We start from the raw sequence: 17,687 nt of genomic DNA on the forward strand, positions 1-17,687 counted from the left end.
TGCGATTGCGGTACGCTGAGACGATCCTTGACTTGAGTATGTTCCATTATTCATGTCTTGAGATTGACTGACCAATTAAGTTTCAGAATGGGAAACCCTGAGGTACTTTGTACTTCGCATGAAAATGACTGACTTGCTAAGACGAAATGCTTATGTTATTTCCATGTGGTTCTTGGATGATGCTTTGATTCTTGGCAAAATGTCAACACGAAGGACAAACACAGGCTGGTCATGTGCCGGTTGTTGGTCTATTCTTTAACTAGTATTTTTTTCAGTGGATTCATCATCAACTAGTTAATTAATACACTGAACCATCAGACATTTGTTTAAGGAAAAGTACATAGGACCCGCGTTCCTGGCATGTGATGTTGAAGCCCATGATGTTTTTTTTCCCACCCACTAAAGCACGGATGAAAATTTTGCTAAGCCCACCCTGCGACCTGTCCCCGCTGAGAGAACCAGTCGATGTGTACCAAAGGAAATCTACCCAGCAAATCCCACGCATCGATATCAACGGTTCAGATTAAAGCAGTGCCAAATCCGGAGGTCCACGAAGTAAGTCTTCAACGCGAGTGCACCGCAAGGCTTCAACGCGAGCCTTCCCCTGCAGTCCCGCACCCACCCCCGGTTTCGATTCCTCTCGCGCATCTCTCGCCGAATTTCCTCCCGCCGCCACTAACCCTAACCCCCTCCTATCCTTCTTGTGCCCCGGCTCCCCGCCGCCGCCGCCTCCTCTCCTGCTCCCTACCACCGCGGCCTCCCCTCCCCTTCTCCCTCTTCACCTACCTCCATCGCCCCTCCACGCTGCCGCTACTCCTGCTCTCCGCCGCCGCCGCGCGCTCCCGCGGGATCCTGATCTGGCGCGGTGCGCGGCTCGGAGGGAGGGTTCAGCTGTGCCGTTGCCCGGTGAACCTCGTCTGCGCCGAACGGCACCTGGGTCAACCCCGCATGCGCAACCCACAGGCTCGTGGCACTCTGTGCAGGGCACTGCCCTCGCCACAGACGATGTTATAGTTTACTATAGTTATTCGATAACTTGGATTGCATAATTTCATAGTTGACCAAGCACCAAATTTCTTTTATAGCCCTAAAATATCGAATTTTGGAATGCGAATATCTTTTTGTCGGGTACCACGATTTGGGGCACCCTAACCTAGGGACTAAAACGCCCCCAAAGCGCAAAACGCAATTAGGCAATCGGGCCCACAGTGCTAGATACCGTGTCGGACTCTACAGTCATGTCGAACCAAGGCAAGCCATCGTCCCCCGATCCGAAGGGGAAAAAGGACTACTCCACAGCGATCTTAGAGAGGAAGAAGTCGCCGAAGCCACCAATGATGACAACTCCATCGTCATACTGCACCCGGATATCTTGGAGCTCCTCCAACTCTCCCACGGCACCCAGATCCTCTCCAGGTCCCAAAGAAACCTGATCCGTACACGGCCCATGGCCCAGCTCCGCGGTACGGCCCATCCGAGGCCCCCCTCGAAGCCGCGGCGCGATCTCCGCCTCGCTTGAGGCCTCCCCGCCGAGACCCTCGACAGCACACCACCTCTCCGCCTCGCTCGAGGGTAGCGAGCCTACCCTCGGGAGAGCAGATCAACTCTGCCTCGCTCGAGGCTACCCCTCGGTAGACGGAACTAGTGACCCATCTGCTCACCCACCGACGGACGGAGGCATTAAATGTCAACCACTCCACCGCAGAGTGCGGAGTCAGGCGGCGTCAGCCCGCCATGCCGCACAACAGCTCTGACCGGAGTCCCGTCCGCCAACTCCGGTCACTGCTTCGCCATCCCCGCCGCTGTTACGATCCTGTGGGAACCTGCGACCCCTGTGCAGACGTGCCTAGCACTGTTCCCGCCGTTGTGCTGCCTACTCCTGGTACTTCCTCTTCCACGCAACCCTCGACCAGCATGAGGACGACCCTCGGGTAGCGTACGAACCTTGACCAAAGGAAGACCTCCGTCAATCGAACCCTCGGCGCTCCGCCAGCTCAAGCATGGAGGACGATACCTTCCACAGCAACCACCACGCCGCCCACTGGAGCCGCAGGATGTCGACGCGATCCCCGCAAGGCTAAAGGTCTCCCAGGATGCCATGATCTCCAGTGCCAAACAGTGTACTTTCTACAGTAGACATTCACTGCACACCCCCAGTTTGGGGAGAAGACGACGACTTCTGATCTCCCCGTGCATGTACTCCGGTCCTTCTTGTGCATATAAAAGGAGGCGGCGGGCTCCTTCTTCCACAAGCGATCTTCACGCACACACGACTCGCAGAACACATTCCCCCTCTTCGGAGCTTGATATTGGCACTTGCATCGATCACTTAGCAGAGACTTGGGGGCTTCCCTCCCTCTCTCACCTCGTTTGTACTCCCCTACTACAGGCACTCCGGTGCAAGATAGTACAGTGCACTCGCACACCCTTTTGCTGGACGTACGGCCCCGTGGCCGGAACCAGGATAAACCCGTGTATTCCTGTGTTATCTCTTGCATCAACCATCTAGGGTTGGGATCACACAGCATCTTCACTAGTTGGTGCCGGACCGCCGGGTTTGGACATCGACAGTTGGCGCGCCAGGTAGGGGACGGCTGCGTGACTTTTTCTTCTCTTGTTCCCTTGATGGCAGATGAGCCACGCCTGCTCCCGGCAGAAACGGTACTCCGGTTCGGGAGTCTCGACTTCGTCGCGACTGGCCACGGTTATGACATGGACCTCCTCTTGGCCGGAGTCAACCCCGACACTCCAACGACACCATCTCGGCGCAGGAGGTGCACGGGCCAGCGCGCACGGCAAGCGCGCATGGAGCGGCGCAGAGCGGCTCGCCTCAGCTCCCCCACACGGGTCAAGGCAGGCGGGTCACAGCCTGACATCGTGGCGGAGGATGTCACCACCTCGTCACCACCGAACGCAGCAACGGTGCCTCCCAAGGAGGGCGCGGCTACGCCGTCGCCTTTTCCCTTTGGGCTGCGCACTCCCGCTGCAGTCTACGCCTCCTCGATCAGCACCAACATGAGCACATGTGAGGACTTGCCGGGGCATCAGCTGATCTCCACCCGCAACCTCATCGCGTCATCGCCTGACGACTTCTACCCCGATATCGCTGACGACGTGAACTTCATGGAGAACTTCACAGCCTCGGAGTGGGACTTCTCCGGGATCCGCAACCTCGATGCTTTTCTATGATTTCAGGCTGCAGCGGAGTACTGCCTCACCTGCTCCGACGACTCCAGCGAGGGGGATTATGATCCCACTCGGGAGTTCTTCATGGTTGAGCTGGTGGATGGGGCTATCGATGACGCGCCCAGTGGCGGCAAAAACAGCGAGGAAAACCCACCGGCAAATGGTGGATGGGGCTATCGATGACGCGCCCAGTGACGGCAAAAACAGCGAGGAAAACCCACCGGCAAACCAAGCGGTGGTGTATGCAGCAAACCCAGCCACTTGGACAAGCTCGGCTGCGCGGCAGGCGCAGCTGGCGCAACTCCAGGAGCTTGAGGCCAAGCTCAAGGAGGAGCGTCGGCAGACATGGAAGTTGCGCACCGCACTCGAGTAGGAGCGCACCGCTCGTGGTACGCGAGCTCGGGCGGCGGGGTGTGTCGCCCAGGAGCGGATCCTTGCCGACGACGACGTCGACAACCCGCTAGACCTGAACAGGGCAAGCCAGAAGCTCACCGCTGCGAATTACCTACTCCGACCAATGCCTGAGCCCTCTACGTCCGAAGGACGCAATCTGCGCGATGAGGTGCGGGCGCTCATCGAGCAGGCTGCAGTGCAGCAAGCTGAGAGCTCTGCATCTCGTATGCGCTTGGTGGCCCCGGCAAAGGCTGGTGGCACTGCGTAGCAGGGCCACGAGTCCTCGGTGCACACTCCTGTAAAGGCACCCTCGGTGCGCGACCGCATCAAGAGGCCTCCTGTAAAGGAGCGCATCCAGGACACGCGTGGGCACGCCGACGATGGCGACGCTCGCTACGTGGTCAACGGGAAGAGGTACAACCCTCTATGTGGGGGATGATTTGACCCCGAGCATGACAAGAGTGTATCACCGGAGCCTTCGGGCACCCGTGTGTTCAGCCGGGAAATCCGCACTGCTTCGTTCCCCCAACGTTTTCGTCAACCTACAACTCTCGTCAAGTACACGGGACAGACCGATCCCGCACTCTGGCTCAACGACTACCGCCTGGCATGCCAGCTGGGCGGCGCGACCAATGACGCCGTGATCATCCGCAACCTTCCTCTGCACCTCGCGGACTCTACACGAACATGGCTCGAACACCTTCCCATGAGCCAGATCCATGATTGGGACGACCTGGTTAGGATCTTCGTGGGCAATTTCCAGGGCACTTACGTACGCCCTGGGAACTCCTGGGATCTCCGAGGGTGCCAACAGAAGCCCAACGAATCCCTGCGTGACTACATCCGACGCTTCTCCAGACAGTGCACGGAGCTCCCCAGCGTCACCGACTCCGAGGTCATCAATGCCTTTCTACAAGGTACGACGTGCAGGAATCTGGTGCACAAACTTGGACGAAGCCCTCCCACCAACGCGAACGTGCTGTTTGATGTCGCCACTAACTTTGCTTCCGGCTAGGAGGCAGTTGGTGCCATCTTCGACGGCAAGATAGCGAAGCGCAAGGAGAATGCGTCCGCGGAGGGCAGTAGCACAAGACCAAGACCCCCGCGAAGAAGATGAAGCGAGGGAAGAAGGGAAAAAAGAAAGGCCCGCAGAACCAGCGTAGTCAGGGGCAGGATGAGGACTCTGACGAGGCCCTCGCCGTCTCCCCCGATAGCAAAGGTCCCCGAGGCCCCCCTCGGGGCGGCGGCGTCCTGTTCGACGACATGCTCAAGAAGTCATGCCCTTACCACAAAGGTTCAGTCAACCACACCCTCGAATAGTGCGAGATGCTCCGCAAGTACTACAACCGCGTCGCGCACCACGACGAGGACAAAAAGAAGGATGCGGATGACTAGGGTGGCGACGACAATTTCCCCTCGGTGGAGAACGTCTTCTTCATCTTCGGAGGGCCCATGGCGAACATGACCTCCCGGCAGCGCAAGCGCGAGCGCCGGGAAGTCTACTCCGTCCAGAAGGCCACGCCATCCTACCTCGATTGGTCAGAGGACACCATCTCCTTTGGCCGCGAGGACCACCCCGACTACATCCCGAACCTGGGACAGTATCCACTCGTTGTGGATCCCATCATCGGCAACACTCGCTTCTCCAAGGTGCTCATGAACGGAGGTAGCAGCCTCAACATCATGTACGCCCACACCTTGGAACTCATGGGGATTGGCTTGGACAAGCTATGCCCCAGTAAGTCGCCATTCCACGGTGTTGCGTCGCGGAAGCGAGTCCAACCCCTCAGCCAGATCGACCTGCCCATCTGCTTCGGCACGGCGGCCAACTTCCGCCAGGAGGTACTCACCTTCGAGGTGGTGGGGTTTCGGGGAGCATACCATGCCATTCTCGGGCAGCCATGCTACGCCAAGTTCATGGCGATCCCCAACTACACCTACCTCAAGTTGAAGATGCCGGGCCCAAAGGGGATTATCACCGTCGGCTCCTCGTTTGAGCACGCCTACGAGTGCGACATCGAGTGCGTCGAGCACGCCGAGGCCTTGGTGGTGGACGAGGCCCTCGTCGCACAGCTGGAGAACATGGCGAACGAGGCCATGGACTCCGCATAGCGACGCGCGGGCAACTTTGAGCCTGCCGAGGTTGCCAAGGACATACCCCTCGACCCGAACGCCCCCGACGGCAAGACGCTGAAGATCAGCGCTACCCTCGACAGCAAATAGGAATTGGTGCTCGTCGATTTCCTCCGCGCCAACGCAGACATCTTCGCGTGGAGCCCCTCGGACATGCCTGGCATACAGAGGGAGGTCACCGAGCACTCCCTTGACATCCAGCCCTACTCCAAGCCGGTGAAGCAACACCTGCGACGCTTTGACGAGGTCAAGCGCCGGGCGATCGGTGAGGAGGTGCACAAGCTTTTGGCGGCCAGATTTATCAAGGAGGTATTCCATCCCAAGTGGCTAGCTAATTATGTATTAGTTAAGAAAAAGAATGGGAAATGGAGGATGTGTGTAGACTATACTAGTTTAAATAAGGCATGTCCAAAAGTTCCTTTTCCTCTGCCACGTATTGATCAAATCGTTGACTCTACTATGGGATGCGAGCTTTTATCCTTTCTTGATGCCTATTCTGGTTACCATCAAATAAAAATGAAAGAGTCCGACCAGCTCGCGTCTTCTTTTTATCACTCCTTTCGGCATGTACTGCTACGTCACGATGCCCTTTGGCCTTAGAAACGCCGGAGCCACATACCAGCGGTGTATGCTCCACGTGTTTAAGGATCACATCGGGCGTACCATAGAGGCATATGTCGACGACATCGTTGTAAAATCCAGGAAGACGGACGACCTGGTAGCCGATTTCCGGATCGCATTCAATTGCCTTAGAGCCAAAGGGGTAAAGCTCAACCCCGAGAAGTGCGTATTCAGAGTACCTCAAGGCATGCTCTTGGGCTTCATAGTCTCCCAGCGAGGCATCGAACCCAACCCTAAAAAAGTCTCGGCCATCACTCGGATGGGACCGATCCGAGACCTAAAGGGGGTACAGAAGGTCATGGGTTGCCTGGCAGCCCTTAGCCGCTTCATCTCACACCTCGGTGAGAAAGGCTTACCTCTGTATCGGCTCTTGAGGAAATCTGACCGCTTTTCGTGGACCCCCGAGGCCCAGGAGGCCCTCGACAAATTTAAGGTGTCGTTCACCAGCGCGCCGATCCTAACACCACCCACGGACAGCGAGCCCCTCTACCTATACGTGGCAGCCACGACTCAGGTCGTCAGTGCAGTCATCGTTGTGGAAAGACAAGAGGAGGGACATGATCTGCCCGTCCAAAGGCCGGTGTACTTCATCAGTGAAGTTCTGTCTAAAACTAAGACGCAGTATCCACAAATCCAGAAGCTGCTCTAAGCAGTGATCTTGGCTCGGCGCAAACTGCGCCACTACTTCGAGGCTCACCCCATCACCGTTGTCTCGTCTTTACCTCTAGGGGAGATAGTCCACAATTGGGAAGCTACGGGTAGTATAGCCAAGTGGCCCGTGGAACTGATGGGAGAGGCTCTCAGCTATGTGCCCCGCAAGGCGATCAAATCCCAGATCTTGGCAGACTTCATTGCCGAGTGGACCAACACTCAGCTGCCCCCACCCCAGAATCAAGCAGAATGCTGGCTCATGTACTTCGACGGCTCGGTGATTAAGACTGGTGCAGGTGCGGGCCTGCTTTTCGTCTCGCCCCTCGGAGAACACATGCGCTATGTGGTGCGCTTGCACTTCCCGGCGTCCAACAACATGGCGGAGTACGAGGCCCTCCTCAGCGGCCTCCGCATCGCCATCAAGCTAGGCGTCAAGCGCCTCGACGTCCGGGGAGATTCTCGACTCATCATCGACCAGGTGATGAAAGAGGCAAGCTGCTACAATGAGAAGATGGAGGCGTACTGCGATGCAGTGCATCGCCTCAAAGATAAGTTCGACGGGCTCGAGCTCAATCACATCGCGCGCAAGTACAGCGAGGAAGCGGACGAACTGGCCAAGATTGCATCTGGGCGGACCACCGTTCCCCCAAACGTCTTCGTCCACGACCTCACCAAGCCATCCGTCGACTTCAAGAACCCCGCAGAAGCCATCGGAGCAGCACCCGAACCCTCGGGGGTTGCGATCACCGAGCCATTAGCCGGAGACCCCTCGGTGGAGGAGTCCGAGGCCATGGACACTGATGCTGAAATCCCCTCGGTGGATGAGGCTGAATCAATGGAGATTGACGAGGCCCCGCCTTCGCAAGACTGGCATACCCAGTACCTTGACTGGATGATCCGAGGGGTCCTACCCGCGGACCGCACTCTGGTGCAGCGCATCGCCAGGCGGGCCAAGTCCTTCATCTTGATCGACGACGAACTGTACAAGCGCAGTCCCTCAGGTGTTTTGCAATGTTGCATCCCAATTCCCGAGGGCAAAGAGCTAATCCGAGACATCCACACCGGAATCTGTGGTCACCACGCGGCGCCACGCACCCTCGTCGGCAATGCATTCAGGCAAGGCTTCTACTGGCCCACCGCAGTCGCCGACGCCACCGAAGTCATGCGAACCTACGAGGGTTGCCAGTTCTATGCGTAGAAAACACATCTCCCGGCTCACACTCTGCAGACCATCCCCATCACATGGCCCTTCGCCTTGTGGGGATTGGACCTCGTTGGGCCACTGCAAAAAGCGCTCGGGGGCTTCACCCACTTGTTGGTTGCAATCGACAAGTTCTCCAAGTGGATCGAGGCTCGACCCATCGGCAAGATCAAGTCTGAGCAAGCCGTGCTATTCTTCACTGACATAGTCTACAGGTTCGGGGTTCCGAATTCGATCATCACCGACAATGGCACCCAGTTCACTGGCAAGATGTTCTTGGCGTTCTGTGACGACTACCACATACGTGTGGACTGGTCAGCTGTGGTGCACCCACAGACGAACGGCCAAGTGGAGCATGCCAACGGCATGATTCTACAAGACCCCAAGCCGAGGATCTTAAACAAGCTAAACAAGTTCGGCCAGAGAATGACCCCGAGCAGAGCCACGGGCTTCAGCCCATTCTTCCTTGTTTATGGTGCTGAGGCCATCCTCCCCACTGACTTGGAATACGAGTCCCCAAGGCTCAAAGCCTATCGAGAGCAACAGAACCAGCAAGCCCGCGAGGACTCGCTGGACTAGGTGGACGAAGCTCGAGACGTGGCGCTCTTGCACTCAGCACGATACCAGCAGTCCCTGCGGCGATATCAAGCGCAGAGGGTTCGACGCCGAGACCTCAACAAAGGAGAATTGGTGCTGAGGCTTCGGCAGGACAACAGAGGACGCCACAAGCTCTCACCGCCGTGGGAAGGCCCATACATCGTTGCAGAAGTGCTCAAACCTGGGACGTACAAACTAGCTAACGAGAAGGGTGAAGTCTTCACCAACGCTTGGAACATTTAGCAGCTACGTCGCTTCTATCCTTGAAATTTCCAAAGCTATTCATATATAGTTTGTACTTGTATTTTCAATTTCCCGAAACAATAAAAAGTATGCTTTACTTATTTATTTTTTGGGAACCTTCCGAACCCTCGGGGGCTCGGACGCGCACGAACACTGAGGTAGGCTCGGCTTTACCCTCAGCAAAACCAAGCCTCCCTCAGGGGCTACTACAGGGGGAACCCCCGAACGTCCCCAAAAACGCCATCGTTTTTTCGAAAAATTTTCGCATCTAAGTTTCTCGTGTACTTGGAAAAACGGACGCGAGACGTAAGCAACTACGGTATGGGGCCGGCCGAGTCGCGGGACCGCCTACGCCTCTGGGATACGGCATCCCCATCACTAGCCTACGCCTAAGTCACTTATGAATGTGAAATTCCTCGCAGAAATTAATCTAAGTCGCATACGAGAACACGAAAACATAGTAGGAAAAACAGTGCGCGCTAGTGCACAAGGCCTCGAACGGCCACACTGTCAATTTACATTAATCCGTTCTCTCGTACAGAAATGCGATTAAGATAAATTGCTAATTTATTTACATGGGCTCCACAGCCCAGACTTCCTACAGGCCTCCTTCTGCGTCGTGTGCATCCTCGGCTGCTTTGTCTTCGGCGTTAGGAAGGAGGTCGCCCTCGAGCCACTCGGACAAGGAGGCGGTGAAGCCCTCGACAGTGGTGTCAGCCTGCTCCATAGCAGCCACCGCATCATCCCCCTCGACACCAGGCGCGACGACGTATACCGTCGCCACCTGCTCGAGGTTCAGGTCATAATGCGTCGACTCCATGGTGAGAGTCCGTTGAACGTCGAGGCGGAAGGTGCTCCTGAGACACTTGGCCACCCGACCGCCCAGCGATCGCAGGCGGTTGGCCACCGAGGTCCCGGATGAGCCTCCCCCCGCCTCGAGTTCCTGGCACACGGCCACGGCGGTCCTCTACAGGTCCTCTTGTTCATTCTGCGCTGATGTGAGCGCGACCTGGACGGCTTCCTTCGCCACGGTCTCCTCTGCCACCACCTTCCTCAGCCCTGAACAAGAAAGCGAAGATAAGTTTTCGGCAAACTAAGAATCAACTTAAGCGAAGCTTCGGATACTTAAACTCAGAGCGCTCCCTCTCCTCCTCTAGCCCTGCCTGCGCGGCATCCGCCTGTTGCTAGAGTATGGACAGGGTGGCCTCCCTCTCTTTGAGGGCGGTCTCTGCATTCCGGGGGGCCACCCCTTGCGTCTTGAGGATGACGTCCTTCTCCACCAGGGCCTCGGTGAGCGTGGTGACGGCCGCCTTCTCGTGCTGGAGCTCCGCCTCCTTGCGCTGGAGCTCGGCCTCCCTCACCTCGAGCACCGCATATTTCTGTTGGAGTTTGGCCGTCCTCGCCTCGAGCGCCTCATCCTTCCGCCGCAGCTCGGCAGCCTGCGCCTTGGCCTCCTAGGCCTTCTGGTCAGTTGTGACTCACTGCACATCGCGCTCGCTGTTGGCTCGGGCCAGCTCGCGTTCCAACCTGCGGATCCGCGCCTCCAAGGGTGTCACCTAGTCAGCTCGGGCGTTGGCCTCGTTCAGCTGCATGACCAGGGTGGCGTTGTATTGATCAAGCCAATGCACCCTAGAGTACAGATGCATCAGCCTGTCGCTCTTGTCCTGCGACTTGGACAGCAGCTGCTGCAGACGAGGAACATGAGTGGAAATTATACTCAAGAAACTGGAAATAGGCAAACAGGACACTCACATTGTTGACATTGCAATTTGCTTGAGAAAAAAAGATTCAGAGCCCGGGAGAGGTACTCCTCGATCTGGGCCCTGATGTCAATATGCGGTCGCCAGGCGTCACCCTCTTCCCGCTCGGCACGGGCGAAATCCGAGGGGACACTTGACTGAACAATCGCCTAGTTGGCCCCATGACCAGGCCCCTCAGACGTCCCTGTGCCGAGGACAGCCTCGAAGGCCTAGACAAACTCGGCAATCCGGGCGGCGGCGCTAGCCACAGCAACCGGGTCGATGTCCTCCGAATCCCCATACTCCTCGCTCAGCGGCAACTCCACCATCGGCACCACGTTCCCCGACGCCACCTGCACCGTTGCCGCTGCCGCCGCACCCTCGACCCCGGCCCCCGTGGGCTCGGGGGCGAGGACCTCCCCCTCTGCTTGGCCGGCAGGATGCTCCGGTGCATCCCCGCCAGTCTCTCCCCCAGCTCCTAGCCGGGCGGCGTCAACAATGCCGCCTCGACCAGCGTCGTCCCTGGCGCCCGGCTGGGTGGCGCCATCGTCGCCGCCTTGGCCGGGCTCAGCTTCAGCATCCGCCCGGGCAGCACCGTCCATGCCACCTCGGCCGGCCTCCCCCTCGGCATCTGCTCGAGCGGTCGCTGCTGCACCGCTCTAGCCGGCGTCGTTCCCGCCCTCCGACTCACGGGCCTGCTGGGCCGACTGGGCCCCTCGAGCCATCGCATCCTGGAGTGCCGCGGCGGCCGCCTCTAGCGACTGGGACCCCCCAATCGAGGGCTGTGACGCCGAATGCGGTGTTGCGCTCGCCTGGGTCTTAAGGCCCTTGGCCGGCGCGACACGGACCGTCTCCCAGCTAGCGGCCTTGCGCCTGGACCGAGCGGGGAAGAATGATAAGTCAGCAAGGACCGGAGAATCGAACAAATAAACTCGAAAGACGGAATTGATATCGCTTACTCTGACATGGAGCTCAACCTGCGCTTGCCCGTGCTGCTCCTATGATCTCGCGGCACGCTGCCGCTTCCTGACGGCTGGCCCGAGGGTGCCGCCCCTCGACCAGCTTGTGCCCTCGGGGCTGTCCACCCGAGGGTCTCCGTGCTTGCCACGGACGTCTTGCCGCCCACCGATGTTGCAGACGCGGACGTCCGCCCGCCCGTCGCCGACGCTGGCGCAGGCGTCATCCCGCCTATTGCCGAGTGTGATCCCCGTCCTGCCGCCGGCGCGGGCGATCTCCGTCCCGCCACCGACGTGGGCGACCTCCGATCCGTCCTCGCCGCGAGCGCATTCACCAGCATCACCGGCGCGAGCCTTCTCTCACCCAGCACCGACGCCGAGGCCTCAACGCCGGCCCACTGCTGGTCGAGGAATCCACCCCGCCGGTCGAGGAGTCTTCCTCCTCGGTGGACTCGGGCGTGGTCGGCGGCGAGAGGCCCTCCCTCTTCGCTCTGGCGCACGCCTTCTCGTGCTTCTCCTTCCTCACCCTCTTTTTGGCGGCGGTCTCCTTCGCCTTGTCCTTCCTCTTCTTCACCGCCTCTACGCGCAGGCGGTTTGCTTTGCGAACCTTAGGAAGCGGGGGCTTCGAGATGTAGGCTTTACGGCTCAGTCCCTGCAAGCACAGCCCAAAACATGAACAAGAAGAAGGAGAAGAAATAGCACGAAAACAACAATAATCGACAGCCAGACTCACCAAACTAATGTACCCCTTCTCAGGGCGCATCTTGATCTTCCAGAGATCCTCGGGGTCGGAGGGGAAGTGCGCCACCGCACTCTTCGCCCTATGGGCAACAGCGTCGAGGGAGAGTAGCACGCTCGACATCCTCAAACCCTTGGCCGTGGCCTCGGAGGTCAGGTCGAAGATCGTCAACCTCCTCTCCATGAGGGGGGTCATCCTCTGCCGGTGAAAGTTTGCGATGACGGCGGCCGCCGTCAGCCCCTTCTTCACCAAATACTGCAGCGCATCGATGAACACCTCGAGCCTGGCCTGGCGCTCGGGAGGCGACACCCCCCACTTCCACGCGTCCGGCTTGTCCCGGAGCACCTTGTTGGTGAACGTCGGGAGCTGTCCGTCGACGTTGCGTAGGTAAAACCACCCTCGGGTCCACCTGGCATTGTTCGTGGTCATCTTGTAGGGGATGTATAGATTCCCCCTACGTTCATGCACCTGGAGCGTAAGGCCACCGGCGCGGGCGTATCTCCTCAGCTGGCCCTGGACGTACTCGGTGTAGAGCTTACCGCGGAACAGATGCACCCACAAATCCCAGTGCACCTCCACCCTCAAGTATCCCCCGCATATAGTGACGAAGACTGCCACCTGCGAGATGGAGTTGGGGGAGAAGTTGTGCAGCTCCACCCCGTAGTGGTGGCAGAGCGCCCGGCGAACTTGCCAGCGGGGACGCCGAATCCCCGCTCATGGAGTCGCACCAGGCTCACGATGTAGCCGCTCGGGGGCTTTGGCTCCCTCTCCTCTGGCATCGGGACGATCCACACTGGTGGTGCCTGATCGGTGTTCGGCGGCAAGAGCCCCTCGTTGACCAGCGCCTCCAGGACCGCCGCGGTGGTGGTGGACTTGCCCCATGGCGCCGGTTCCGCGAACTGCGCCATCACTTCGACCGAAGGAACGCAGGAGAGGGCTCGGACGAAGGCGAAGGTGCGCTCGCTTCTTTCCTTCCTCTTCCTCTCACTCTCGGCTCTAGGCTCCGATGTAGGGAAGGCAGGGAAAGCCAAGGAGGCACAGGCGAATGGCAAGGTAAGCCGAACAGACCCCTTCACTCCTCTTTTTTATCGCTGCGCCGGGCAGATTCTCCGCAGCGACCCCAAATCTGCCGCATTAAATGTGGTAGATTTTACTGTCACTGACAGTCAGGCCCCATGCCTGTGAGCCCCCACGTGCACACGCGATAATTACCGCGGTGCGGTAGCCGACGCGGCGCAGCGGCACTGTAGCGCCGTCCCATTGGCCAGTCGCCGCCCACGCCGTTCTGTCTACCCGAGACTGCTGCCTGAAAAGGCGCGCGCTCGCCACGCACGCGCTGGGCCATGTCACCCACGACCGGCGGACGACCCGCGCGCGACTCACGACTCCGCTTTGCATGCGGACTATGACGGAATATTCCCTCCGGGGGTTCCTTACCGTCGAAGGAACTTTATTTCGAGGCCCTACTGATCAGGGTTTCGAAGACTGGCCCACCGAGGGTTCGACAGACACCCCAGATCACTAGAGTCAGGGACAGCATGGACGTGCCGTACAAGCTATCCTCGAATGCGGAGTTTGAGACGTCCTACGCTGTGTTCAAGGCCAGTCGAGGGTGCCTAGTAAGGGGCATCCCGCCGAGAGAGAGCATCGAGCCCTCGGGCCCTATCAATGGGACCGAGCCCCGCCTAGCGAACCTTTGCGAGTGCTTTATGTGACGTGTCCATGGACCATGAGCTAACCCTTATCGAATGGGGCATGGACGTCCACTTGAACCACCCGCTAACAGCTCACTGAAGCATCCACGGCCCGCGACCCGGGCATGGGTAGCATGAACTGCTTCACCCCTCCTCCCTGCGGAAGGGCGACGAGGGTCATAACGCAAAGCCAAGGGTTCCCCCTGATCACCCGCACATGGGCCAGGGCTCGGGGGCTCCTCGCACATCGTGGCTTAAGCCATACCCTCGAATAAATCGGTTGCCGCCAATTGTGAAGTTCCGTGTGTTGAACAAACCTCCTTGCACGCTCAATGAGCCATTTGAATTGGTCCACAGAGGACAATGTAGCCCCTACCAGCTGAAAAGAATGCCGATGCCGGCTAAAAAGAACGCCGAGGCCGGCTGAAACAAATGCTGGGTAGGCTGCGCCTCCTTACCAACCATACAAACACAATGCTCTTAGCCCTTGGACGAGTACTCTCACTCCTCCAAGGCCTGGGGGGCAACACCCGCGGGTGCGCTGACGCGCCCCCACGGAGGAAACTTCACACATTCGAGGAACCAAATCCCACGATTAGCACCCGAGTCACTACTCCGAGGGCTCAAGCCACTGCAGAACTGACATTCACTCCTGCAAAGTCTCGGGGGCTACTATCGGGTACCACGATTAGGGGCACCCTAACCTAGGGACTAAAACGCCCCCCCCCCCCAAAGCGCAAAACGCAATTAGGAAATCGGGCCCACAGTGCTAGATACTGTGTTGGACTCTACAGTCATGTCGAACCAAGGCAAGCCATCTTCCCCCGATCCGAAGGGGAAAAAGGACTACACCACGACGATCTTGGAGAGGAAGAAGTCGCCGAAGCCACCAATGATGACAACTCCATCGTCATACTGCACCCGGATATCTTGGAGCTCCTCCAATTCTCCCACGGCACCCAGATCCTCTCCAAATCCCAAAGAAGCCTAATTCGTACACGGCTCATGGCCCAGCTCCGCGGTACGGCCCATCCGAGGCCCCCCTCGAACCCGCGGCGCGATCTCCGCCTCGCTCGAGGCCTCCCCGCCGAGACCCTCGACAGCACACCACCTCTCCACCTCGCTCAAGGGTAGCGAGCCTACCCTCGGGAGAGCGGATCAACTCCGCCTCGCTCGAGGCCACCCCTCGGCAGACGGAACTAATAACACATCTGCTCACCCACCGACGGATGAAGGCATTAAATGCCAACCACTCCACCGAGGAGTGCGGAGTCAGGCGGCGTCAGGCCGCCATGCCGCACAGCAGCTCTGACCGGAGTCCCGTCCGCCAACTCCAGTCACTGCTTCGCCATCCCCGCCACTGTTACGACCCTGTGGGAACCTACGACCCCTGTGCAGACGTGTCTGGCACTATTCCCGCCGCTGTGCTGCCTACTCCCCATACTTCCTCTTCCACGCAACCCTCGACTAGCATGGGGACGACCCTCAGGTGGCGTACGAACCTTGACCAGAACAAGACCTCCGTCAATCGAACCCTCGGCGCTTCGCCAGCTCAAGCATGGAGGACGGTACCTTCCACAGCAACCACCACGCCGTCCACTGGAGCCGCAGGACGCCGGCGCGATCCCCGCAAGGCTAAAGGACTCCTAGGACGCCTGCCACGCCCGGCGCCATGATCTCCAGTGCCGAACAGTGTACTTTCTACAGTAGACATTCACCGCACACCCCCTGATTTGGGGAGAAGACGATGACTTCTGATCTCCCCGTTCATGTACTCCGCCCCACCTTGTGTCTATAAAAGGAGGCGGTGGGCTCCTTCTTCCACAAGCGATCTTCACGCACACACGACTCGCAGAACACATTCTTGCTCTTCGGAGCTCGATATTGGCACTTACCTCAATCACTTAGCGGAGACTTGGGGGCTTCCCTCCCTCTCTCGACTCGCTTGTACTCCCCTACTACAGGCACTCCGGTGCAAGATAGTACATTGCACTTGCTCACCCCTTTGCTGGACGTACGCTCCATGGCCGGAACCAGGATAAACCCGTGCGTTCCTTTGTTATCTCTTGCATCAACCATCTAGGGTTGGGATCACGCAACATCTTTACTAGTTGGTACCGGACCGCCGGGTCTGGACACCGACACTTTTAAAATAATTGTATTGAATGTTTAGGTTTTCTGAAAAGTTACTAGTTTTTTGTTTAAATTTATATTTTGCAGACGATGTTATAGTTTTCTATAGTTATTCGATAACTTGGATTGCATAATTTCATAGTTGACCAAGCACCAAATTTCTTTTATAGCCCTAAAATATCGAATTTTGGATTGAGAATATCTTTTAAAATAATTGTATTGAATGTTTAGGTTTTCCGAAACGTTACTAGTTTTTTGTTTAAATTTATATTTTTTTCCCGCGTGCATCCCCGCACAATTGCTTGTGAACTGCGGAGCCTTCATTTTCAGGACAAACTATGTATCTCTTATAATCGTTTAGTCGTTAATGTAATTCTCTTTTTTCAAAAGAGTACTTTTTTCATATGCACTCTCCCAACCAACAAATTCATCCCGGCAGAGGATCGAACCAGGGCCGGCGGGGCGGGGTGCCAAGCGCACGACAAGACCAACTGGTCTATCGCTGCTTTCGGATGTCATTCAATAAGCTTAAACTTCAAATCAACATTTCTTAGTGTTCAATAAATTGAACTTTTGACACTGGTATTATCAATATTTTTATTTTTCAAAAACAGTCTGGTAGTAGAATTAAAAGTTGCACCACTTTATGTTAAAGGCCAAGACCTTTACTACTAGAAAGTACCCGATTGAGAGTTTCTGCAGCTACACAGTAGTGATTGAAAATCCTATGTAAAGAAGTTAACAAGGGAAATTACGAGAATCGCCGGGTATGGCCACTTTGTCTCTTGGTGTATTCTTCGCTCTTCAAGCAGCGCCATCCCTTCACTGCTCCCCGCCCACTCAACAGGCCTAGCTATTGCTCAGGTTCCAGCTCGGAACATTAGTCTTGGAGCTAAATATCACTAGCTCTTAAGAATTCGCGTGGAGATGAAGCATTTGGGAATATATTGATAAGTGTTGTTTGGGCTAGAATTCTGCTTGTCCCCATTTAGACTAGAAAAAAGTTAAATCGCCTCATTTTAGTATACAAACTCAAATCCGAGGTGGAGCTAGGAGGTATAGGAGCTGAAACCCTGCCAACTAGGACCATAGTGCTAGTGCTAGCTGCTTCAATGCAAACAGATGGTCTCTACAACGGTACATCTCTGTATATAAAACCTGTTTCCTAGGAATTTCCTTGAATCTTTTTTGTGCAAACAGATGGTCTCAGCTGGTGAGGATCTTGTTGTTAGTGCTTCTATGGAAATTTCTTATTAGGTCTTGTTTTTTTTCCTAGTGATTTACTTAGTCACATTATTATATTTGTGCAAACAGTGATGAGTTTTTTTATGAAGGCCCAGCTGGCATTCATTTTATTTGCCAAGTGATGACCTAAAATTAATAAATATAATCCACTCTCTA

General features: G+C 57.0%; 1 protein-coding gene across 1 annotated transcript; it reads left to right on the forward strand.

Moving 5' to 3' along the window:
* Nucleotides 1–5,235: 5,235 nt before the first annotated feature.
* Nucleotides 5,236–5,691, forward strand: LOC120662370. The gene has a single exon (XM_039941531.1). It carries the CDS (start codon nt 5,236–5,238, stop codon nt 5,689–5,691), a length of 456 nt encoding a protein of 151 aa, XP_039797465.1.
* Nucleotides 5,692–17,687: the final 11,996 nt, after the last annotated feature.

Source organism: Panicum virgatum, chromosome 2N, assembly GCF_016808335.1.
Source record: "Panicum virgatum strain AP13 chromosome 2N, P.virgatum_v5, whole genome shotgun sequence".
In the NCBI taxonomy this organism is placed as follows: Eukaryota; Viridiplantae; Streptophyta; class Magnoliopsida; order Poales; family Poaceae; genus Panicum; species Panicum virgatum.

Coding starts and splice junctions, on each gene's coding strand:
- LOC120662370 (XM_039941531.1), top strand. CDS start 5,236: ATGAACGGAGGTAGCAGCCTCAACATCATGTACGCCCACACCTTGGAA.